This window comes from Arvicanthis niloticus, chromosome 2 (assembly GCF_011762505.2).
Source record: "Arvicanthis niloticus isolate mArvNil1 chromosome 2, mArvNil1.pat.X, whole genome shotgun sequence".
Taxonomy (NCBI): domain Eukaryota; kingdom Metazoa; phylum Chordata; class Mammalia; order Rodentia; family Muridae; genus Arvicanthis; species Arvicanthis niloticus.
The window spans coordinates 46,024,090-46,049,917 of NC_047659.1; the positions used below are offsets into that span (position 1 = coordinate 46,024,090).

At 42.2% G+C, this 25,828-nt stretch overlaps 1 protein-coding gene and 1 long non-coding RNA gene across 6 annotated transcripts in view; one reads left to right on the plus strand and one right to left on the minus strand.

Annotated features, from left to right (window-relative positions):
* The window catches only part of LOC143441327 (uncharacterized), a 34,768-nt gene extending 13,098 nt beyond the window's left edge, over positions 1-21,670 (minus strand). Inside the window, exon 1 of the long non-coding RNA XR_013108629.1 lies at positions 21,433-21,670. This is a non-coding gene — a long non-coding RNA (uncharacterized LOC143441327). The remainder of the gene's footprint in view (positions 1-21,432) is intronic.
* The window catches only part of Erich2 (glutamate rich 2), a 34,230-nt gene continuing 28,017 nt past the window's right edge, over positions 19,616-25,828 (plus strand). For 4 of the 5 annotated variants that reach the window (XM_034493852.2, XM_034493854.2, XM_034493850.2 and 1 more), the window contains exons 1-3: positions 19,616-20,075; positions 20,179-20,224; positions 23,340-23,396. In XM_034493852.2, the coding sequence (XP_034349743.1) occupies positions 19,631-20,075; positions 20,179-20,224; positions 23,340-23,396 (548 nt within the window). In that variant the 5' untranslated portion in view covers positions 19,616-19,630. Of the gene's footprint in view, positions 20,097-20,178; positions 20,225-23,339; positions 23,397-25,828 lie in introns of all 5 variants that reach the window. The other variant, XM_034493849.2, reaches the window with a different exon arrangement.

Below are 25,828 nucleotides of genomic sequence, written 5' to 3' on the forward strand. Positions count from 1 at the left end.
CCAGACTGCATTACAGATAAGCAGTCTGCAAGTAAAGCATGGTTCTGCCTTAGAACTAGGTACAGGAGAGTTCTCTATACAAGAGTCCATGGCCCAACATGTGTAGAAACCAATATTATCTTACTGGGATTTTTGAAATGGGGAAAATATTTATTTTGTGGCCAACAGGTAAAGAAGCTGGGTGCTGTTAAACCCGGAGCTGCCTGCATGATCTGTTGGTAGCAGGGCAGTGGGGGGGGGGGGTGTTTGGGGCATGGCTTGCCTTTCACAGACTCAGGTTTCATTGTGTGGGGAGTTACACTCAGCTCAAAGGACTTTGAAGTGTGATATCATCACCAGCTACATTGACCAGACTGACCAGCTGCTTCTGCTGATCTCCATTCTTCAAGGGTTGGTTCCAAACAGAAATACTCATTAGCAGAATGCCTGGAGTCAGGGTTTGTCCACACCTTGATTTCTCAAAAGATTTATTTAATATTTAATTATACATAAGTGTCTATATCTCTGTAAAGGTGTGTCCAAGTGAATTCCAGTGCCTATGGAGGCTGAGGTGTGGGATCTCCTGGAGCTGGAGTTACAGGCAGTGGTGAGTCACCAGTAGGTGCTGGGAACTGAACTTGGATCCTGGGGAAGGTAGTGTATGCTCTTAACTGCTGACCCAGCAAACTTAAAGAAGTGAATAAAGTAAATTATAACTTCAACTGACTTCCCAGATAGATGGCCTCATGCTGTCAGAAAAAGAGATGTGGTAAAAGGCAGGTGTTCAGCAGCCTACAGCTTCAATGTCACAGCTTCAACCCCAATCCCTTCCTGTAGAGAGATCATTCTGTGTATTGTATGGATGCCTCACCTGTCAATTAAAAAGCCCATGGCCTATGGCTTAGGCAGGAAATAGAGGTGGGATATCAAGAGGAGAAAGAATTCTGGGAGAGAAGGAGGCAGGAGAGGAGCCCAAAAAGAGGGGAGGGGAAGCATGGATCCATGGTACCAGAATACCCACAACCAGTCACATGGCAAAATATAGGTTAAAAATGAATGGGTGTCTTTAGTTTTGATCTAGTCAGAGTAGAACCTAATATATGGCCAAGGTATTTGTAAATATAATTTGAGTCTGAGTCTCATTTCTGGGAGCATGGGGCTGGGAGCCAGAACTGGGATTTAGCTCCAACACCCCCCTTGCTCACATCACAGGAACTGGAGAGAGTATCCCAGTCACAACAATGGTTCTGGGACTACTACCACAACATGGTAGCCCCACCTATACCCGTCCACTGGAAGCTGTGAATGTGCCTAACAAGACTGAATGTCCCTGGTGACAAATATGGAAGGTTTCCTTCTCAACGTAAGCTGTAGCCACTGATGCAAAGTGCTGCCATCTCCTGTGCCCTGCCCTGGGAACTGGAGAAGGTCCTGTTAGTGTCATACCTCTCCAAGAAGGCAGCTATCAGCAGGTCTAGCCTCAGCACCAGCAACGCTCACATGGGAGAATTAGGGACAGTCTCCTTCCCAATCCACAATCTTCAGATTGCATCTGCTGGTATCACATAGGCTTGCACTTGGGAAACAGAGGAAGGTCTCATAGGTGTGTGTACTGGCTGGTTTTGCATGTCAACTTGACACAAGCTGGAGTTAGCACAGAGAAAGAAGCCTCCCTTGAGGAAATACCTCCATGAGATCAAGCTGTAGTGCATTTTCTCAAGTAATAGTCAAGGGGAGAGGGCCTAGTCCATTGTGGGTGGTGCCATCCCTGGGCTGATAGTCCTGGGTTCTATAAGAAAGCAGGCTGAGCAAGCCAGGGGAAGCAAGCCAATAAGCAGTATCCCTTCATGGCCTCTGCATCAGCTCCTGCCTCGAGGTTCCTGTCCTGTGTGAGTTCCAGTCCTGACTACCTTTGGTGATGAACAGCAATGTGGAAGTGTAAGCTGAATAAACCCGTTTCTCCCCAACTTGCTTCTTGGTCATGGTGTTTCATTGCAGCAATAGAAACCCTGACTAATATGTGTGTTTCAGCTCCCATACTGTACTGACCGATTCTACAATTCTCCTCTCAATGACAGCCTCCCTCCTAGAACCTGGAGGCAGTCACATGCAAGCCCAGCAACCCCAGAACCACACAGACCAAACACATGCCCCAGAGCTAAAACATCCAAGGGAGAGAGATTGAGCAAGCAGAACTGAATGCAGAAAAGTGACACTACCTTGTTCTCTATACACACACACACACACCCCTCAAAATCAGAGACATAAATGTGAAGCTTTAAGCTATGAAATTACTACAAACAACCAACCAAACGAACAAAAACAAATAAACATACAAAACAAAACAATCATGGGAGACACTAGCAGCTGGGGTACTTTTTTAACATACCAAAGCAGAAGTGGCCTCCAGGTTACCAGCATCCTTAAATCTCTACCTGAACTTTCTAGCCCAGGGGCTGGGCTTCCTCTCCCCTAGAGACTCTTCACTATATAATCCAGACATTTTTGATTCTCTCTCTGTCTCTCTGTCTCTGTCTTTGTCTCTCTCTATGTCTCTTTGTTTCTCTCTCTGCACATGTTCTTTCTTTCTCTTCCCCCTAGAAGACCCTTTCTCTCTCCAGTCTTAGAAGACCCTCTTCCAGCTTCACTGGGTACTAGGTACACAAGTTGTGCTCAGACATACATGCAATATATATAAATATATATTTATATATATTTATATATAAAATCATTTGACAGAAATTATTGCCTAGCCTGTAGCCTATATGAAGAACTCAAAAAGCTGAGCACTCAACAAACATTTTTTTTAAATGGTCTAAAAAAGTAGAAACATCTTATAAGAAAACACAACTGGGTAACAGGCACATGGCATAGGGGAAGCTCAACGTCACTAACTGGTGAGGAAATGCAAATCAAACCCACAGTCGACTATATCATCTACAGCCCCCACCCTATCATCTACACCACCACCCCACCCCAGATGAAATGGCTATTATCAAAAAGACAAAAGGCAGTAAATATTGGCAAAGATGTGGAGAAATAAGAACTCACTGTTGATGGGAATGTGAATTAGCATAGAGATATAGAAAACAATATGGATACCTCTAAACTAAGGAAGGAAGGAGGGAAGGAAGGAAGGAAGGAAGGAAGGAAGGAAGGAAGGAAGGAAGGAAGGACAACCACCCAACCCATCAGCAATTCTATCACTAAGTACCTATGCAAAGGAGGTGAAATTACACCAAGGAAACACCGTAGTCCCAGCTTCATGGCAGCACCATTCAGGGAAGCTAAAACACAGGCTCAACCTAGATGCTCAGCAGTGAACTAAGGGGTAGAGAAAACATGATGTGTACACACAATGAACTGTTATTCAGCTATAAAGAGAATTAAATCCCATCATTTGGAGGTTACTGTGCTAAGTGAAATAAGCCAGGGATGGACAAATATCACACACTAGAAACTAGTAAATCTCACAGAAGAAAGAAACAGTAGTCCTTAGAGCCTGGGAAGAGTAAGGGGTAAGGAGCTAGGAAGAAATTCTTTAAGTAATGCCAACACAGGGAGAATTAGCTTAGTTTTTGTTGTTTGGTTTTATTGTTTATTTGTTTGTTTTGTTTGCTTTTTATAGCATGTAACACAAATACTGGTTAAAAGAATTTATAGTATGTTGCAAAGTGACGAAATTTTCAGCACATAGAAATGATTAATGTTTAAGGTCTCATTGCCCTGGTATGATTATTACCCGCTGTATACAGTTATCAGATTACCATAATATAACCCATAAAGAGGTACAGAAATCTGTCTCAATAAATGTCTCAATAAAACATAAGTGGCTATAATTAGATTTGAAAACTCTGGCCCTTGTTTAAAGAAACTATCCTTTCCCAAACCCTCAAAGTCAGGCAAGTCAGCATGTTCAATTAACAATATGTGAGCTGTATGCTTAATTTAATTATGTATTTGTAGCCTTTAATTGTTTAGATTTAGAAAACCAGGCCTAAAGCAAACTCAAAACATACAAACATAGCTAAATTCAATTTAGCAAGTAATGATACAATGTTGTCTGCAATTTAGCAAACAATGAGATAATGTCTACAATTAGGGTATAAGGTACAGTGAAGGCTCAAAGGTGAAGGAAATCCTTTAAGAACTCTGTGTGCCAAGAGAGAAAATGCATGCGCAGCTGACCAGAATACAGGACTAAGGTCTGCTAAAAGCAGCCTCCAAACACAAACAAAATTCCTCAACCAAAACAAAAGAAAGGGAACCGGCCTCAGGCAATAGCAATGAGCTGATTTAGTCTACAAATGGGTATTGTGCTTGGAAGAACAATCCACAAGCTACACCTTCAGGATTCAGAATATAATTCAACTATTACCCAGAGGTGATATTTCAAGATTGATTGGTTCCCAAGCCCCAGCAAAAACATCGGTGGGATCATACGTTAGAAATGCAAATCCAGGAGCTGGGGACATAGCTTCGTAGGGTACATGCCCAGCATATACAAGTCTCTGGGTTCCATTCCCTCCCCAGGGCTGCATGAAGCATGTCTGTGATTTCAGCACTTGGAGCGGGTGGAGGTGGGAAAATCAGAAGTTCAAAGTCATCCTCTGCTACATAGTAAATTTGAGGATAGCCTGGACTAATGAAATCTTGTCTCAGAGATGAGAAAAAGAATGAAAAGGCAAATCCATAGATCTACTCCCCAAGACTTACTGACAGCCAGTGTCTTAGCAAATCCTCCATGCATGCTAATTTGCTTAAGCCTTGGAAATCACTTATTTCAACCAGTGTAAGACAGAAAGTCCATGGAAAGTAACCAGAAACTAGCCTAACACATTTCTCACAAGTTACTTTGGGAATGGAAAATGAAGAACCCACTTGGCTGAAATGTCCCCTTAACTAAAACAATTGGGATTAGCTGCCATGGAGAAGACAGTAATAAAAGTCTTAATCAGAAAATGTTTCCTATGAGTACAATATGCAATCACATAGACAGTCCTTTTGTAGTATTTAATGCCAATCAAGGTTAGATTTTAAGTTATAAATCAGGTATTTCATGTATTGTCTTATTTTTTCTTTCCTTTTGTTTTATGTGTATAAAGTCATGTATTTGACTTGTTAGTGGCACTGTCTTCATAAAGTGGAATAGGACTTTGTAGCAACATCTGTTTTCTTTAAAGGAATCCTTAGCCCATTCATCTAACTCAGTGTCACCAGATAATTAATAGCTAAGAATCACAGGGCACACATTAGCTCCACCACTAAGAGTGGAAACCACATGCTTGTCCCATGCCGCAAAACTATGGTGGCATGTAGAAAGATCAGCACCACTGGGAGTCTCTAGTTTCCTTTTAGAAACCACCCAAGGGAGCTCGGGGGCCAGGGCTCTGCAATACAAACAAAAACTTGCAGTGATCTTGTAGATACTGGGCGAAACCCAGACATTTCACTTCATCTGCTGTTATTCCACATTAGCCTCTCTTTTTTTTTTTTTTTTTTTTTTAGAATTTATTTATTTATTTTGTGTAAGTACACTGTAACTGTCTTCAGACACCCATATGAGGGCATCAGATCTCATTATGGATGGTTGTGAGCCACCATGTGGTTGCTGGGATTTGAACTCATGACCTCTGGAAGAGCAGTCAGTGCTCTTAACCACTGAGCCATCTCACCAGCCCCACATTAGCCTCTCTTTTCCATGAAATCTTTTTTGCCCCAAACCTATCTCAGGTCTGTTTTCTCCATCAATGTACAGCTGAGTAAAAGTTCTTTGAGAAAAAGCTTATTTATGACACTGAAAATAGCAGAAAGTCTCAAGAAATTGCCAGGGTCAGTTTGTTTGTTTGTTTGTTTGTTTGTTTGTCTGTTGTTTGTTTCCAGTGAATGGGTCCCTCTCTCTGCCCTGAGGCTAAATTACTCAATCACCATTGACTAGAGCTTCCTCCTTCTCCTCTTCCTCCTTCTCTTCTCCTTCTCCTCCCCTTCTTCCTCTTCTTCTCCTCTTCCTCTTTCTCCTCCCCCTCTTCCTCCTCCTTCTTCTCCTTCAAATTATTTATTTATTTTATGTATATGTCTTCAGACACACCAGAAGTGGGCATCAGATCCCATTGCAGATGGTTGTGAGCCTCCCATGTGATTGCTGGGAATTGAACTCAGGACCTCTGGAAGAGCAGTCAATACCTTCTCTCCAGCCCAGTTCTTAAGAAGAACCCATGTAAATGACAAAAGGGATGTTGAGGCTGTATAGGTCTTATCATTCACACACACAGAGACACATAAACACACACACACATACATACACACAACATTCTGGTTGATTAATTTAACAGATTGGGATTGGAGATCTTGAGAACCGTTAACCAGACCTTCTCATTATGCAGTGCAGAAAACAGCATGCTGGACCAGGGAAGCAGCCACAGTCTTCAATGCCCTGAGAACAAGGAAGCATCCTGATAGAAACCCAGTAGCTAAGAAAAAGGAGCAAGGTCCCTGGAGACAGAGACCAGGAGACACTCAAGAAGTCATGAGTGTTTTGACCCGACACTGCCAAGGGCCTGGGAACAGTGATGCTGGCTTTGTATGTGAAGGAAAGTTGTCAGTCATATTTATTTAATGTAGATCTTGAGTTATGATCCTACAGCTGCTCATGAAACTCAGGGGTGAGGCCAGGGCTAACTTCACTATAACCATGTCCTCAGTGATCTAACCACAGGCAGCTGGAAGAAAGACTTTAACACCTACGAAGGGGGTGTCTACCAGATGAGGAGATTCTGGGATATGCTCAGAGCGGCAGGTGTTCGGGGAACCATCCATTATGGAATCTTCTCCTTTTTAAAGACCACAGTGTGTAGGGGGCATCGGGAAATGGGGGAGACTGGAGCAATAGCTCGGCGGCTAATAGTGAGTGCTTGCTGCTCTTGCAGAGGAACTAGATCCCATTTCTGCCACCTAGACAGTGGCTCACAATTGCCTGTAACTCCACCCTCTTCCGACCTCTGTGGGCACCAGACACGCACGTGGTACACAAACAAATATACATGAGACAAATAATCATACAGATGAAATTGCAAAAGCAAAAGCCCACAGCTGATGCGCTGAGACCCAAAATAAAATACTCGGTGCTGCTGAAGGGGGGGTGGGGGAGATACTAGAAGCTCTCTCATACCAGCATGCTATTGCCCAGTGCTGTCTAGTCACGAGCCTTTCTTTGTCAGAATGTAAGAATTAAGACACGAAATGGCCACTTCTGTGGCTAAGCGCTCAACCTAAATCCAATACATTCTCAAAAAAGGAGCCAGAAGGTTGATTAAATACACGTGTTCTGGACATAAATCTTTCTGACTAGTCAAATCAAGAAGTTATCAAGATTTATGATTAAAGTGATGTCAGAGTTCACCAAAATCAAACCTCTTCACTGTAGACAGGAAGCAGCCAGTGCTTATTAGGGAAGCAGAGGCACTGTCAGTGTAGGTCTGCAAGTATGCGCTCACGAGTAACTTCCACCTCTGCATTCTTATTGGTCACACAACCCTTGATGCTTTATAACCAGGTTGGCCTCTATCCCTGTCTACAAGAGTTTTCTATTATAAATTACATAGGACATCAAATAGTGAACCCGTGTTTGCATGTTAAGTTCTACTCAGTCAATCAGCCATAGATACGGCTTCTTTCCAGGAAGTTTCATGCCCAATGGGCAAGCACTCAACTACATCCCCAGCCTCAGCTAGACTTTTAAAAATGAGAGGTAGATTGTCTTGTTAAGCCTTGCTATGCAGTGTCTGTTACAGTAAACACCCTAACTGGTAGATCCCAGGGAGTTTCTAGGGCAGTTGTTAGCAGGGCTCCTGCTGAGTCTCCTGGGGCAGCTGTAAATTACTCCTTTTCAGGAAGCTGGTTTAATACAACTTGTTACCTCCTTTCAAGTCCTAGGCTGGATCCTTAACATGAGTTCTCATCTCCCTCCCCCACAAGCATGTCCTTTCAGGATAAGGCTGTGCAAAACTCAGCCTTGCTTCAGCCTTTGCTCATGCTTAGGTGCCTGCCTTAGTTAAGGTTTCTATTGTTGCAAATACAACATCATGACCAAAGAAGCAAGTTGGAGAGGAAAAGTTTTATTCAGCTCATACTTCCATATCATAGTTTATCACTGGAGGAAGTCAGGACAGGAACTCAAGCAGGGTTGGAACCTGGAGGCAGGAGCTGATGCAGCAGCCATGGAGGAGTGCTGCTTGCTGGCTTGCTTCCTATGCCTTGCTCAGCCTGCCTTTTTTTTTTTTTTTTTTTTTTTTTTTTGAACCCAGAACCACCAGCTCAGGGACATCTCCATCCTCTATGGGCTGGGACCCCATTGATCACTCACTGAGAAAACCCTACAGCTGGATCTCTGGGAGGGATTTTTTTTCAACTGAGGCTCTTTTCTCTCTGATGACTTTAACTTGTGTCAAGTTGACACACAAAACCAGCCAGCATAGTGCCAGAGAGATTGCATTCAGTTCTTCACTCATGACACATATCAAGGCTCTTCTCGTGAGTCCTCACTGTGTTAGGCATGAGAAAAACAGCAGTGAAGAAGAGACAGACACAAGCCTAACCCTTGCAGAAACCGGAAAGGCCGGAAAGAAGAAACAAAGAAACAAGATAATTTCAGGGAACTGAAAATACAAAAGGACCAGCTGGCATTCATCGTTTTTTTTTTTTGTGTCCAGCAAGATCTCATGGGCAAACCAAGTGTCATTCATATTCCTGAATATTGTAGGGTCTCCCTGATAGCCAGCCTCAAAAAATGTCTTCCAAACACCTTGTATCATATGTCCAGGCCAGTTGGACAATCAAGTGGGATTGTTAGACCCTGTGGAGAGGACTGAGATGCGAGAGAAAATAAAATGGCACAGCACGTCAAGAAGTCTGATCAAGCTGGCAACATTTTTATTGTTCACACCAGTTATATACTCTAAAAACAGGATATGGGGAGGGGTAGGAAAGGAAAGAGGGCTTTGCAGGTGGAGGAAGCTAGCTGCATCTGCAGGATCTAACTAAGTTACTCTTACAAAGCCTTTAGGTTACCAGGAGTTCGAAAAACATCTATCTAGCAGGATGTTGTCTAAGTCTAGAGATCAGGAGAAAGGACAACTAAGGGGGGTTGCTATGAGGCCTTGTTGAAGTTCTGAGAACTGACAAGTGAATCATGGAAGGTAAGCAGAAAGAATAGTAGATAGGAGAGCCAAGGGTGAGTGTTTGCCAAGAGTAAGGCCTCGCCATGGCTTCCCACAGTCATATATAACTGCCTCTAAATGAGGGAGATATGTTATTTCCACTCACAAGCCTTTAGTAAAAATCCATCCCATGGATACTCCTGAAAGCACAGAAGAAATACAGCTGATGGTTACCTGTTAACACTGGCAGTGGAGACACTCTGCCAGCATGATTATCATAAGATTCAAATAAACACAGGAGCCATAAAGACAGCAACATTCTCCTTACCCCTCATCGAGAACTCCGAACATTAGGACATCCCACACACACATAAGAAACCTCTGTAAGCAGCTGACCTGACAGACCTGACGGCTGGAAGGCACCGAAGGTCTGTCAGCTTGAAAAGCAGCGGCGGCGGTGGTGCTGCCTCCGACTCAAAGCGGCTGCCCGTCTTTTCTCACGGCCCCGCTGACTAAAAGCGGCTGCCTGCTTTGAAAAGTGGCAGCCATGCCTGCTTCGAAAAGCGGCTGCGGCTGCCAGCTGAGAGAAGCAGCGCCCCAGCCTCAAAGCGGCTGACAACGCTGACATTCGCGCGTCAGCCACTCTGAGGCACAATCCAAGATGGCAGCTACTCAGGCTCAGGTAAAACTATCAGTGCACTGCGCACGCACAGTGCACTTAGGAATTTGACTCCAGCCCCTCCCAAACGGGGCATGCAAATGAGGTACAACTAGGGTACCACGAACCTGGCCAATCACCTCCGCCCGGGCAGGGTATGCTAATGAGTATGCTAATGAGTCATCGCAAATTGACCAATCGGACACCTCCATGTGCTTTGCCATGCCCAGGGCTGGGGGTATATAAGCAGCCTGTTCTGGGCATTCGAGTCAGTCTCTCCCAGAAAGCTAAAAGAGCGCTTCCAATAAAGGCTGTTGAGAAGAATCCGGTTTGTCGCGTCTTCCTTGCTGGACAAGCGGGGCACGACAAACTTCCTTGTTTTTTAACTTCCTATAGTGTGTGGAAGCCTGTTATAGAAGCTAGACAGGGTTGAACTACAGTTTGGTTTCAACGTGTCCCCCAGACTTCAAGATCAACAACTTAGTCCTCAAAGCCACAGTGTACGAGGTGGAACTTTCAACAAGTCACCAGGTAACTTAGATGTCACCAGGCAAAATAATTTGGTGTTGTGTGCTTTAATCCCCGCAGTTGCAAAGCTGAGACAAGAGAATTGTGAGTTTAAAGCTAGCCTGAGCCACATAGTGAGTCTGAAGCTAGCCTGGCTGACTTAATAGAACCCGCCCTTAGACAGAGAGAGAAAGGTTATTAGGTAATAAGAAATCTAGTCTAACAAGGATTAATGTCATAACAGAAGCAAGCTTGCTCTTGTCAATGAAGGCTTATTAGGAAGTGTGTTTGGCCTTGTTGCCCTGTCTCTCTCCTGTGTTCTTGCCTTTCAGCAAGAATTTTCCTTGACAGATGCCAACTTCCTAGTGGGAAGTCCAAACCAGCAGAATATATGTTCTGTATAAACTGCCCAGGTCTTCTGAAAACAAAGTAGGATCAATTCTTATCTCATATGGTTCCAGTTAGGTAGGTAGGTGTGTGTGTGTGTGTGTGTGTGTGTGTGTGCCTCATTTTGCATTATACCTCACTGTGTGACTTCAAGCACCTTACCTACTAGAGACTCAGTTTCCTTATTTTCAAAATGGGTATAATAATAGTACCCAACTTATAGGGAGGGATGTTGCCAGGATTAAATTAGAGAACATAAATTAAATCAAACTGTAAAAAGTAATATCTAGTAAGTACTCAATAAAAATTGGGTAAGGATAGTAACCAATTATTTTATAAAATAATTATTTCCTTTTAAAAATAATATATTGGTACAGCACTATTTAATGGTATAATTTTTTAACCTTTTCAACAATACTGCTCTAATTTTCATTTTAAAATATAGATGAAGTTAAACAATTTTTAACTGCTGTGTCCACTTGGAATTTATGTCATATTTAACCTGGAGATTCACATACATAGAGTCCATGTATGTTTTTATGAACAAAATGTTTGGGTCACATGTTGGAATTGTAATACCCACTATAGGAATAGCAAGTGGGGCATTTGGGAACATGATAAGATTGTGAGCAAAGAATCTTCATAAATGACATTAGTCCTCTCAGATGAGAGCCTGCAGCCAGGGCTCCCCAGAGAAGCAGAACTTACAGGAAGAATACGAGTATCAAACAGGGATGTTAAATTGGCTTACACTATTTGAGCTGGGCAGCAGCCACAGCTGTCTGCACAATGGATTAGGGAGAGCCTGGTAGCTCCTCAGTCCACAAGGCCGGATGCTTCAGCTAGTTCAGTCTAATGCTGACCAGACCAGTGGATTCCTGGAGAGCTACTGAGCCTCAGTTCACTTGGAAAGCTGAAGAAGCTGAGTTCTGATATCAGTGACCTGATGTAGTGGGCAGGGGCCACAGCAATAACAGGGTAAATGTACCCACCCGTCGGGACATGAAAGTGACAAGGCAAAAGAAGTATTTGGCTCAGATCTCCTTGCATCTGAACTGCCCTCCAAAAGGTGCCACCCACTAACCCTCCAGAACTGTGCGGACATTTCTGTCTAGAACAGTTCAGAATTACTAGGATATATGAAAAAAAAATTAATGTGAAATTTTTAAAAAAGATCACACAAATATATATATATATAAACATATATAAACATATATAAATATATATATATATATATATATATATATATATATATATATATATATATATATATATATATAATCAGAGGGAATCAGATCCCATTACAGATAGTTGTGAGCCACCATGTGGTTCCTAGGAACTGAACTCAGAACCTCTGGAAGAACAGTCAGTGCTCTTAACTGCTGAGCCATCTCTTTGACCCCTAATGTGAACATTTTTAAAGAAGGTAAACTAATAATGAAATTCTAAAAGAATCAATAATCTCAAAGTGGCTAAGAATTGTGGTTGAAATGAATCAGCCCTTTACCTTAGATAATTTTACATTTGTGTTTTCCATCTGTGTGTTTAGTTAAATCATTTCTCTGCCTTAAATATAAAGAACTAAAAAGAACACTCAAAAACCAGACTATAGTCCTAGCTTTAAAACAAATAGTTCATCATTATTCATATTTTCAGTTCCCCAGCTGGACTCGACACGATACTTGTCAACTTTTGTATAGAGGCAAACAATTTCCCCCTGACTTTAAAAGCAGAATTCCTGCAGCACTCCTTCGAAACATTGTTTTCTTTTTCTCGGCAGAGTTCAACATTGTGTAGATTCCTTCCTCTTTCTAGCCATTTAAGTCAGCATTCCTGGGAAGACGTGTGTGCTCCATTGAACATCCTTTAAATGTGATCTCAGCACTGCATTTTATTGTTGCTATCTGCATAGTCTAAATTTGTGATGGGAAAATGCACTGTGAATAGTAATGAGCTTAGCATTCAGTTACCATAGATAAGACTTCTGCACGGAGAACTGTACTTGCTCTTGATTCTTGTAGATTTTGTTTCTGAGCTCCACTAAGGCAAACGACCATGCTAAAAAACAAAAACATTTTCTGAGATCAGTTTACACATCTCTAACTGGAGTGAGTTTCCAGAGTTTCCGAATGCAATTCCTTGGAAGCCCTAGTGACTGATAACCTCTGGAGTCTCGTTGTGGACAGGTGCCCTGATGCTCATATCCTGATTTCCTTAAAAACCTACTGGATTATCCCTTTCTTCAAATCCCAGCACTTAGGAGGCAGAGGCAGATTGATCTCTGTGAGTTTGAGAAGCCTGGTCTACACAATAAGTTCTAGGACAGCAAGAGCTATGTAGAGAAACCTTCTCTTAAAACAACCAAAAAATTTTAAAATGGCATGTATAACTTCTGCTGTACAGCTGGGTCCTAGGAAGGCTGTCTGGAAACTGAATAACATGCCAGCATAGGCAGAGCTATACTGCCCTTTCACATCAACTACTGTCCACACAATATTTTGATACGCAATGTTAGGAAGGGAAAATGGAAATAGCCAGCAGAGAGGGAGAAGTCACAGAGAAAAATTAATAGCCAGTTAAAACCATTAATTTGGCTGGGTGTTGGTGGCACACGCCTTTAATCCCAGCACTTGGGAGGCAGAGGCAGGTGGATTTCTGAGTTCGAGGCCAGCCTGGTCTACAGAGTCAGTTCCAGGACAGCCAGGGCTACACAGAGAAAACCCTGTCTCAAAAAACAAACAAACAAAAAAACAAAAAAACCACATTAATTTGAAGCTAGGAGCCACTTTTTAATAAGAGGTGACAATATTTAATATTCTCTAAAACAAGGATTGATTTGCTGAAATCCATAGTTTATGGTAACAATAAAAAAGGTACTGATTATATCAGCTAATAACATATGTCTAACCTGAAAGAATCACACAGAAGTTTTTTCAGTAACTTATTAAAAACAAGCAATCCTGGAAATTCCAAGCACATGAAAGAATCAGTGTCTTGGCTGGAGAGATTGTTCAGTAGTTAAGAGCACTGGCTGCTCTTCCAGAAGACCTGGGTTTGATCCCCAGCAACCACATAATAGAACCACTCAACTCCAGTTCTAGGGCATCTAGTGCCCTCTTCTGACATCTATGGGCACCAGGCACACACATGGTGTGTGCACGTGCGCACACACACACACACACACACACACACACACACAAAGGCAAAACATTTATAAACAAAATAAATGTAAAAGAAATTTTACTAAGTGCCATTAACTTAAACTGACTTTCTGTCCAGTATTTGTTTCATTCTAGCTACAGACATAGCTTTAATGATGAGTCCTGAGAATAACTAAAATTACCTGCTGTTTAAGTACACCCACACAGCCCCTTTTGTCATCAATATTCACTGTATTGCCCATCAGCACTCACCGATATTCCTCAATTAATCTTTTCTTCGTTCTCCTGGACTCTCCAAGAAAAATGTTGTTCTTAACAAAAAATTAAAGATGGAAGAAACTAAATCTCTCAACAACAAAAAAATGTCATGTCTCCTGTCTTTGCATTCTACCATGCATGAGGACCAAGAACGCCTCACAGTGAAATGGTGTCACTTTAAGGGAATATTTATAAGAGTATACTTCGAAACAGGAAGTACGAATGCTCAGGTTGTCTTGATGAAGTGTTTTGGCTATCCCAGGAGGCGTTTAACCCTGGGGCCACGTCTGTGATTGGAGATGGTCACCTCAATGCACGGTGAGAAAAGAACATGCGCACTGTGAATACTGGCACAGTGTTAGGTGGGGGGTGTGGCTAAGAATCCATACAGATGTGGAGGCTCGGGAGCCCGTTACAGGAATCGATTTTCTTCTTGAAAGGCGTATTCTTTGGACACCAGGGCAGGAGTGAACGCAGCTGAGCAGCTGAGCAGGAATAGTGCGGAGCGGGTATGGACCATGGGGAGAAGCTGGACAGGAACAGAAATGTAGTCACTGCGACAGCGTCCTGTAACCCAGCCTCACACAGTCTGCAGCTCCTGACTCACACTCTTGGGGAAGGGTTATCATAACTCCTGATGAGTTCCTTACCAGGCGCAGAAAGGTAAAGGAGATCAAGAATGGGGGTGAAGGGGGATGGGTGGGGGCTGATGGCATGTGACAAGTAAGAAATAAGATGAACTATGGGGGCCTCGATAGGATCCTCAGAGGTAAGCCTCAGAGGTGACCACATCGACGGGCTAGAAGACTGATAGAGCTGGAAACGTGCAAGCTGTGCGTCTCCTCAGGCAATGAGCTGAGAAAGTGCTGTTCAGACTACAAGATGCCATAAAAGGTGAGTATAGGAGAGTTGTTGCTATTTGTCATAAGCTCTAGGGAACTGCTTTTTCCCCCCTCAAGACAAAGTTTCTCTGAGTAGCCCTGGCTGTCCTGGAACTCATTTGTAGACCAGGCTAGTCTTGAACTCAGAGATCTGACTGCCTCTGCCTCCTGAGTGCTGGGATTAAAGGCATGTGCCACCACTGCCCAGCCTAGGGCACTACTAAACAAATACAAACTAAGAAGCCAGAAAGACTGCTCAAGATTCTTGCTGTCAAGCTCAATGACCTGAGTTCAATCCCTGGAAAAGGCATGATGGAAGCAAATAACTTATTACGTACAATCTCCACATAGCACCATAGCACACTCACACCCACACATGTAGGCACACATGAGGTAGCACAGAGGGATGGTCTTCCCTTTGTGTGTGACATACAGACATGTCACAAGTGAGAAGCAGCCGCTGCCTCGGACTGAGGAAAGTCTTCAGCAAAGAACAAATGTACACAAGTGTTATCCATCAAGCTGTGGTATGGTCAGGAGGCATCTTTAACATTAAAGAAAATCCCTAGTCTGTAAAAGGTGTGGTATAATGTATTAGGTGTCTGTCTTGAATTCTGTGGGATGACAGAGCTTCCCTGCGTGTCTGGGGGAACAGTCAACTACGCGGCAGGGTAACGTAGTTGAGACACCAACATGAAGACACTGAATCAGAAATGGTGACTTATTTTAAAGCTCTGACAAAGCTGAGAGTCTTGACAGTTTGCCCACAGAAATGGAAGGTAACCCCCACTGTGCTCTGAAAAAGGAGAAAGGGCTGCACACAATTGACCCCAGTGGGATGTTAGCACTGGGATCACTGAAGAGTGTCAGGAACAATGGAATTCTGGATGGTCTCACTGAGAAGGTTAAGATGCCCAGCTTGCACTAGCAGCCAGTCACTTCTGGTCTTTTAGGAAGAGATTATATAAGCAAATTGACTTTAAAATCATTGCTGTTTTACGTATGTACCAGTGTTTAAACTCATCCACACATCAAGAATGGGAATGCAATCACGGTTTGTATGTCTGCAATAATAATCTTTTGGCTCCAAGCTCCCTCTACTGACTCCAAAATAATAAATAAACAATTCACGGGCATCCTCCTGACTAGACTCAACTACATATGAAAGCCAAGGCAAACAAGCTTGTTCAGTAACAAAGAATATCCTTAGTAGAAGAAGCAGGAAGTTTAACATGTGAAGAAACGTGAAAATATAAACTGATTTGCAAAGTACCTGTATAGGTAGAACTATATTCAATTGCCACTATTTAACCAATTCTTAATTCACAAATGACAAATGCATGTGGTTTGACTTAATTTCTTTAATTGTCGAAGAGAGCACGGTGTTGTTTGAATCACAGGCATATACAAGAGTGTTGTCAACGGTGGTTATTGCCATCAGTAAAAACTCTCTATAATGAGACTCTCTAACTGCAATAATCAATTTACATGTTTCTTAACTAAAACTAACCACGGATGTGTTAAGTGAAGTGCCATACAGGAGTGTGTAATGATGATTTTGTTGAGAAGTATGCCTCAGGTTAGGTAAAGGTACAAAATGTCTCACATGAGAAGGTAAGTGAAGGCAGCTCTGTGTTTACAGGACGGAAGCTGGAAATTAAACAGCATCCTTAGCGCTTTAGCTGTGAGAAGAGGAAGTGGGGTAATTTGCATAGACTTCAAACAATCTCACAACTATTGAGCAAACCAGCAAATCCTGGAAAGAATTAGAGCGAAAAGCCAAAGTCAATACACTTCAAACCCCCTCGGTGTTTCCCAGCAACTAGCAAGAAAGCATCTTCTGCTGGTTCACACTTTGCACAAAATAAATATTAAGTCCGTTGTTGGTACTCTTCCAAAAAGTTAATATTTTACAGTTCGGAATTTTAGTTTAAGACGGCCTTTGAAGCTCAAAGAATGCCTTTTTGAAGTTATGTTTTCATAGACCTAGGAATCTGGTCTGAGAATGAAAGATGTCATCAAAGATTTATTTACAAAGATGGTCGTCAAAACGTTTCTTTCTTCCTTTTTTTTTTTTTTTTTTTCTTCTTTCTCCAGAGACAAGGATGTGGTTTGAGACAGGGTTTCTCTGTGTAGCCCTGGCTGTCCTGGAACTCACTATGTAGACCAGGCTGCCCTTGAACTCACAGAGATCTGCCTGCCTCTGCTGGGTCTAAAGGAGTGCACCAACACGGCCCAGAACCTTATTTCTTACAGTTACTGTTCAGTTCTTGCATCTCATGCCCAGAACACAGCCTTATTCTCAGCTCCCAACAAAGATGTTCAGAAACAATGAATTAGCAGAAGAAGAGTTAGAAATTTCCAAATCAGGGCCTTTCTGAGCAAATTAATTCAGTTGTAATACATATCATATATTTGTTATTAAAATATTTTGAAGACTGAAGACATGGGGAAACATTCAAGAGAAAATATTAAACAAACAAACAAACAACAAAAAGTACCAACAACAGAGACCATCAAATACAAACATCAGTAAGTAAACATGTGCCCCAAAGTAAAAGTTAATATGTGCACAAAAGAGGGCTAGAAGTAAAATAATAATAATAATGACCAAGGTTACTACTGAGCAGTAGAATCCTGGGTAGTTTACATTCTGATGGTTGTGGGGTTCAGTGTGTTGTAAATTGTCCATCAGGAGAGTGTATTGGTAACTCTGGGTTTTTGTTTGTGAGAGAGCTTGTTTGTTTTGTTTTCCGTGCTCAGCATTAAGTCCAGGGCTACAGTGTACTAGGTAAGTACTTCACCACTCACCTACATTCCAATGCCTATGTTAGTTTTATACTCAGAAAACACCAAATGTTATTTAAGCACGTTTTTGTATCATGCTCTGCTAACATTCAGATCTGTAATAAAAAAAAAATACCCATTAAAAATCGTGGAGATGGGGCTCGGGTGATAGCTCAGTAAGAGACTGCTTGCCTAAGGTATACAAAGTCCGGGATCCAGTCCCTAGGACCACCAAAACCCAAAGCACCACGCTTGTAGTGAGTATCTGCTGTAGCATTTGCATGAGCATCTAGCTTTCACTTCTTTAGAACTCCTCCTCACTGGGCAGATCCTTTAGGTAAACTTATTCAGTGTCTAAATGCACAGGCCAGAGCTAAACATTGCTTTATATTTGAGCATTGTGTCAAAAACCAATTTCTGCACAGAGGTTATAGAGATGGGTAAATTATTTCTGATTTTATGCAAAGGAAGATGAAATTTAACGCTTTTTCATCAAAGTGAAATATAATGACCATTGTGGAGTAAAACAGGCATTGGGTCAGGTACTCTACTGGAATGACCTGTATTTTTACGGTTACCCTGAAAGTTGGCTATTTTATTTAGATTCGGAATACAGCACAATGTATTACTTGAGTCACCTCTCAGATGTCATTTAGTCTGTAAAGAGTTTCTCTGTGTGTTCTGAGAAATAGAAACCACATACACACCTTGAAAACCCTGCAGTGTATGTAAACTGGTTTGGGCTCATCCTTTGTGATGTAGGGGGCAGAAAGAGACAGTTCATTAAGGTCAGCTTGATACTGTCTTACACTTCCTTACAGAGGGATAATGTGTGCAACAAAGGCGCCATTAATTATTTAGCAATACCAAGCAAATTTAACAAAACTGAGGTTTTCAAACATAATCAAGAAATACACTTTCCCCTTGCTTTTACAGAGAAAGATCTTGGGTAAAACAAGACACCTGATGATACCAGAGCGTTTCTGTCCCTGCAACAGCAGAAGTCGGGGCTTGCTGGACCCTCATCAGATACGGCCTGCATTTGTCAATGATTTCATTGAGTTCCTTAAACTTGAATTCTAGGGCTTTTTCCCCCCTTGATGTTTTCCTATCATCCATAATTCAAAGAGATTTAACGAGTGCCTGGACAGATGAATCAGAGAACTTAAAAATAATGGAAACTTTCTGTACTTTTACTGTAGTTTAGAATGATTTGGCTGGTTCTATTTTTATAATAGTGTCATAATTGAATCCGTTTCTATACATTAAAACGTACATATTTTCGCCATCAGGTAAAATGCATGTCCCCAGAGGGCCCTTAAGGTAGTGATTATATCTCTCATATTCTGGCCACTAAGTGAAATTCGAATCCAGGTTTGATTCTAACAAACGTCCCCCTTCAAAACTCGTTGCCTAGCAACAAGTTCTCCGTGTCCAAGGAGAGAGGTTACCCATTTTTCCCCTAGAAGATAAGCTTGAGAGATCATTGAAATTTTCTAACAGGGTGTCTTCCCACCCTCTTTTGTGACCGAAGCAGTGAAGCATAAGACCTCCAACTGGCTGAGGTGTTCCAGTAGCAGCCCGGGCGCCAAAGGGAACCCAGACTTGGCCCGGGCTGGGTGGGAAAGGCGAGTCTGGTTATAAACACCTGAACCGGATCCCTGGGAGAACTGATGTCGAGATCCCCAGGAAACCCATAATCTTCTCAGGGCGATCTCAGGTGCAGGGGCTTTTTGTTCATTCATATCCAGAGGCACCCATCCCCCCCAACTCAAGGCATCTTTTCTTCCACAAGTTGTAACCCCCAATGAGGCCATCTCGCCCCTTTCCCTCCGCCACCTAGAGTCAGGATCAGGTATGGACACCGACCTTCCAGTACCCCTGTCTCCGGCCTTTCTCAAAGTAACCAGGGTACGTGGTCAAGCCTGCCCCAGGGTGTGCGCCCCCAACTTGCCCCGCAGCGTGACCCCCAGTCCCTCCGGGCGCTGGGCCACCCGCGCCGCCCGCCCCGCCCTTCGCGTGGTTCCAACAGCTGGACCGGCTCCCGCCCCGCCCCCGCCCCGCGCTCTGCGCCCCGCCCCGGGCCCGCCGCGCTCCGCCCCGCTCGCCCCGCCGCTGCGTCGGGCGGTCCAGTCGCTGGGCAGCTCCCGTGGTTCCCGGGCCTCCTGCCGCAGCCCGTCCTGTCTCCAAGGCGACGCGGCGTCCCAAGCTCGCGGCGCGGAACCCGCCGCAAGTGCGGAGCGGGGCTGGCCTTCCTGCTGGTCTGCCCTTCGCGGAAACTCCTTGGCAGGGCGGCCAGAGGGTAAGCAGCGCAGTGGTGACTGTGAGTAACTTCCCCGGGAGTGGCGGATCCCAGCCTGCGCCTCGGACAGCACCTAATCCTGAAAATGTATCTACCTCTCCAGGTTGGGCCTCTGGAGCTCCACGGCTGTCGAAGCACCGCCCGAGAAGGTAGGATGCTCAACTGAGAGGAGGGAAAGACTGCCTGTGTAGGGATATCTCACCCTGACGCCAAAATGAAAACCGTCACGTCCCATCCTAGGGACTCCAGCTCCGCCCCGTTGCTCGTGGTTCTTTTACTTACTTTTATAAACAACTCAATGGTTTATCCAAGCATTCCCAGGCTTCCTCTCTAACTATAACTTGTTTGGCAGTGTGAACTTTGCCCTTCTTGGATCTTCCAGGAGAAAGGCTCGCACTAGGAACTGCCCCCTAAATCCAATCTGGATGACTTGAAATATCCAAAAATCAAGATTTTGACTTTTGACTCCTTGAACTACTGTACCACACCCCAATAGCATTTAAATGATCAAGCGTAGTGACACCAGTACTGTAGGTGACATACTTGCTGAAGCTGTTTGTTCTTATGCCAAGAACCTTGCTGTTAGAGATCTGGGGGGTAGGGAGTGGGGGGCACAACTTTAAATACTTTGTTTCATTCTCCTAAAAACCGAAGTCAGTAGCTCCCAAATTCAAATATTTGTATGTTACTAGGGTTTGGGGGTTTGTTTTGATCTCCAGAGAACAAACAACCTCAGCAGAAATGATCTCTGTTGAGTTTCCAGCGCTAAATCCCAACACTGAAGGGATTCCCGCTGCACCCTCTCCACAATTCCAGTCTCTCACCCCTGCCCTGCAGTCAAGCTTTGTCTCTTAGCTGTGCTCCCTGCTTCCGAGTCCAAGTTCAATCAGAACTGGTTTCCTTTCCGAGCACACGGTTCAGGACTCTCCTTACAAGGCCAGTCGATGGGTACTGACAGCATCAGGAGGAGTTGAGGTGTTTACTTCTAGTCCCAGTTAAGGTCTGTTGTTATGTTTGCTCCTCTGTACAGGAGTCACAGGGTAAGTGATGGGTTGACTCAAAATTACGAGATCTGTTGAAATTCGAACGCAGGCTGCCTCCAGCAAGCTCTACTGTCTTGTCAAAGAGCAAAGACACAGTTTGTATTTTAAGTACTTCTGGGTATAAGTGATGTGTGGTAGAAATTTTTAATTTTAACCTGTGGTTTTATCCTGCCGTTAACCTTTTAGTTTTCAGACAAAACATGTACCCAGCCTTTATATTTATAATAAGCCTAATCAGCACTAGAGCTGGGCAGAAATCTACTCTCTATGTTATTAAAACTTATTTTTATCAATAACCCCAGGTTATTACTTACTGTGTTTTTATCTGCACTGGCTGCTCTTAACTCCAATTGGCCAGCCCTCAGGGCCATGCTTATTTTGACTCTTAACCCATGGTGTCTTTCTCCTTCTTTCTCTCTTCTTCTCCCTCTCTTCGAGGTCTCCCCCAAACCCCAGGCTGGAAACATCAAGCACCACCTATGTCTCTTCTGCCCAGCTATGGCTGTAGGCATCTTTATTCACCAATGAGAAATAACTCGGAAACAAATTCACATGGTGTCACTTGGGTTTATTTGCAGACTTTCTTGTCTCTGGGGCAACCAGATCTTGGAAACCCACACTTAGCATTACAGTACATACTAACAGACCAAACCTCAACAATTGTTTTACTAATTAAAAGGGCTTTTAAAAAATGTGAATTGAATATAATTATAATGATTATGAAAATTATGTCTGATATATATTTATAACATTCAGTCATTATATTTGGCAATTTAGATAAAGCATTTTATCATTCATCTATCTTGGTGAGTTAGAATATTATGTGTAAATTATTTATTATTTTAACCTGTATTATTTTTTAGACCTAGAACTTTTTTTTATTTTAAACAACTTACGTTGTGAGGTTACATTTATTTAGTCTTTAACCTCATCAGAGAATTGAGAAAGGATAAATATTATTTGAGTGTGCAGGAGTGCAGGGTTGCAGCTTTTAAAAATTATAAAAATGATAGAGATAGCTTATCGCTTAGACAGTCTACAGTATATTTTATAATGTTGGAGCATCTGTCTTTAGCCTTTTGATCCAGAACATTTGACAGATTTAAAGTGAAGCAGGAATTATGAAGGACTAGCTTACACTGTCTTGGCAGGGTTTAGTAGTTGATTGTTTTGTGTCTGTCTTTTTTTTTTTTTTTGTCCAGTGGTTAGCCTGCCACAATTGAAGCAACTTTCCATGTAGGTTATTTGTTTATTATCTTTTTTTGAAGTGAAATGGAATTACTCTTAGGAGCAAATTTGTCTCATACTCAAAAGATTTTTTAATAATGAAATGATTTTAAATATTATATTTTATGGATCTTTGACATTTTTGAAGACCATTTATCTATTTATAGCCTATTTGAACAAGTAAACACAGTTGTTTTTAGCTATTTATTATATGTATAACACAGGATGTGTATTTTTGCGATAATTTGGAGTAGCATCTAATATAACTATGAGCTTGATTGATTGACTGTTAACTTGTATTTAACTATTTTAAACAATTTGTAATAATAGTTATTAAAAGTTTTGGGATTAAGCATTGTATTTTTAAATGAATTTTATAGGGGTAATGTCTATATAAGAGTAACAAAATTAATCTTAAATTTTTTATTAATATACAAAGATTTAATCAATGAAAACCTTAAATTAATTAATATATAAAATGTATCAATGTAACAAAATATAACCTTATTTTTATGAAAATATAAAGATTTTTGTTAATGTAAGATTATAACTATAAAATGGTTGGGGGTTTTTTGGGTTTTTTTTTTTTTTTTTTTTTTGTGTGTGTGTGTGACAGCTTTTTTTTTTCTTTTTTCTTCTTTTTGTCCTGGAATTGACTCTGTAGATCAGGCAGGCCTTGAACTCAGAGATCTGCCTGTCTCTGTCTCCTTTGTCCTCAGACTCATAAGAGATCCTATCTGTCCTTGCCTTTGTCTTCCAAGTATTGAGATCAAAGGCCTGAATTTATTTATTTATCTATGTATACTTGAAAACATTTTCATTTTTATTTCTTTCTCCCTTTGGAAATTAATACCTCTGTGGGTAAGTATACTTATACCCCCTTTCTCTTATATAAATTAATTTAATATCCTTCTTTTATTTAACTTTATTTAAATTACCTTCTATTTACTGTATAAGCACATTCTCAAGCCATCATGTATGTGTCATGTGCTAGGACAAGAAGTCCCAGTATTCCCCTGGAGGCCACGTTGAAGGAAGCCAGTTGCTTAAGGTAGCGTAACATCTTAATCCATTTATTTATATTTTATAATTTTTTTTAATTGTGGAGGCATCCAGCCTTGCCTTTTGTTCTCTGGATAGCAGGATCTTGCCAGCTTCGCTGCATAGCAGGGTCTTCTAGCGGCCATGCAGTTAAGTTGCCTCTCCAAGGCAGTGTAGAACAGCGTCTGGGAAGACCCCAGGCTGGAGTTTAGGTGCTTGGTGTGTTGGTTTGGTTTGGGGGTGCACTGTGTATGTCTGGGGTGCAAACCCTAGAATCATGTATGCCAAATTTGCATGTATTTTAGCCCTAGTTCTGAACCCCACATGGCATGGAGAAAAACAACTTTGTTAAGAAACCAAGTCTCCATAGTCTTAAAGGGACAGCATGTGTTTTTTATTTGGGAATCTGAAATTACTTTTTTTCAAAGTGAGTTTTTACTCATTTTGGACACCAATGTGTTGTACAAATTTTTAATTTTAATATGGGGTTTTTATCCCACCTTTACCCATTTAGTTTTCAGATAAAACACATATACAGCCTTATATAAGCCTTAATCAGCACTAGAACTGAGCAGATATTTACCCTCTATGTTATTATAACTTATTTTTTATCAATAACTCCAGGTTATTATTTACTGTGTTTTTATCTGCACTGGCTGCTCTTAACTCCAATTGGCCAGCCCTCGGGGCCATGTTTATTTTGACTCTTAACCCATGGTGTCTTCCTCCTTCTTCCTCTTTTCTTCTTCCTCTCTTCGAGGTCTCCCCCAAACCCCAGGCTGGAAACATCAAGCACCACCTATGTCTCTTCTGCCCAGCTATGGCTGTAGGCATCTTTATTCACCAATCAGAAATAACTTGGAGACAAGGTCACACAGTGTCACTTGGGTTTATTTGCAGACTTTCTTGTCTCTGGGGCAACCAGGTCTTAGAGCCCACACTTAGCATTACAGTACATAGCAGCAGACCAAACCTCAACAGTGATGAATGATCATTTTACATGCATTTGACGCTGTACAGTAAAATGTGCCTGCGTTATGCTATGCCCTGCCCCCCACCACCACAGTTGCCAAGGACAGAACATACACCCATCTGTCAATTCATTCATTCTCTGCCAGCCAGAGCATAAGGTTGCTTATAAAACCAAATAGAATAAAGAGTAATAATAGTTCCATAGATACAATGAAGAAAAATGCCATCTCTTCCATTATTAGAAGAAAATTTTAAATAAGACTATATGGGAATCTGAGTCTTCAGTGTTAGCAACTCAATTGGTAAAAGCCTGTTTGGACTTTGCAGTCTCCATGGAACCCGAGTGACCCCACTGGGTCACCTTTAGAGTGAAGCTTGACTTAGAGGCATCCTATGGGGGAAGATCCAACCTTATACTATTACAAGTTTGTGGTTGGGATTCTTTCCTTGTATTCAAGGTTGGCAGGTAGATTTAACACTTCTCACTTGATATGCCCAGAGGCTATGCTAATTCTGTTATCAAAGCTCTTATCACAGAATATCAGGTATGAGAGGAAAAAAAAAAAAGAACCATAGTAGTCAAAGTTTCTTTTGGTTTCAAATAACAAAAATAAAATCCCCATAACTCAGACTTGTCTCCAATAAAAAATGAGAAATTAACTGTCCAGTTGATGGTAGGGACAGAGATTGGGTGGATCAGGGACTCAGATAGCATTAGAGGTGTATGTGTGTGCCTCTTACATTGGTATTTATTTTCTCTCCTCTCTCTCTCTCTCTCTCTCTCTATCTCTCTCTCTCTCTCTCTCTCTCCCTTCTGCTCCCTCTTGTTTTCTCTCCTTCCCCCTCCACCAACCTCTCTCCTCTCCTTATTTCTCATCCTGGAGTTCTAGACTCACATGATCCTAACTTTATGACAGTCCTAGTTGGAAAGCCTCTGGGAAAGATTGTGACAAGCTAAGCTTGGGTCACAGACACAAGGGTAGGCCTGTCACTGTTAGCTTATGAACTCACAGTGGGTGTCCCAGTTAGAGTCAGTATTGCTGTGATGAAACACCATGACTGTGATGGTTTGTATATGCTCGGCTCAGGGAGTGGCACTATTCAAAGGTGTGGCCCTGTTGGAGAGGTGTGTCATTCTGGGTGTGGCCTTTAAGACCTTCATCCTAGCTACCTGGAAGTCAGTATTATGCTAGCAGCCTTTAGATGAAGATGTAGAAGTCTCAACTCCTCTTGCACCATGCCTGCCTGGATGCTGCCTTGTTCCTGCCTTAATGATAATGAATTGAATCTCTGAACCTGTAAGCCAGCCCCAATTAAATGTTGTCCTTAAAAGAGTTGCCTTGGTCATGGTGTCTGTTCACAGCAGTAAAACCCTAACTAAGACAATGACCAAAGCAATTTGGGGAGGAAAAGGGTTTACTACACTTCCATTTCATACTCCATCACTGAGGTTAGTCAGGGCTGGAACTC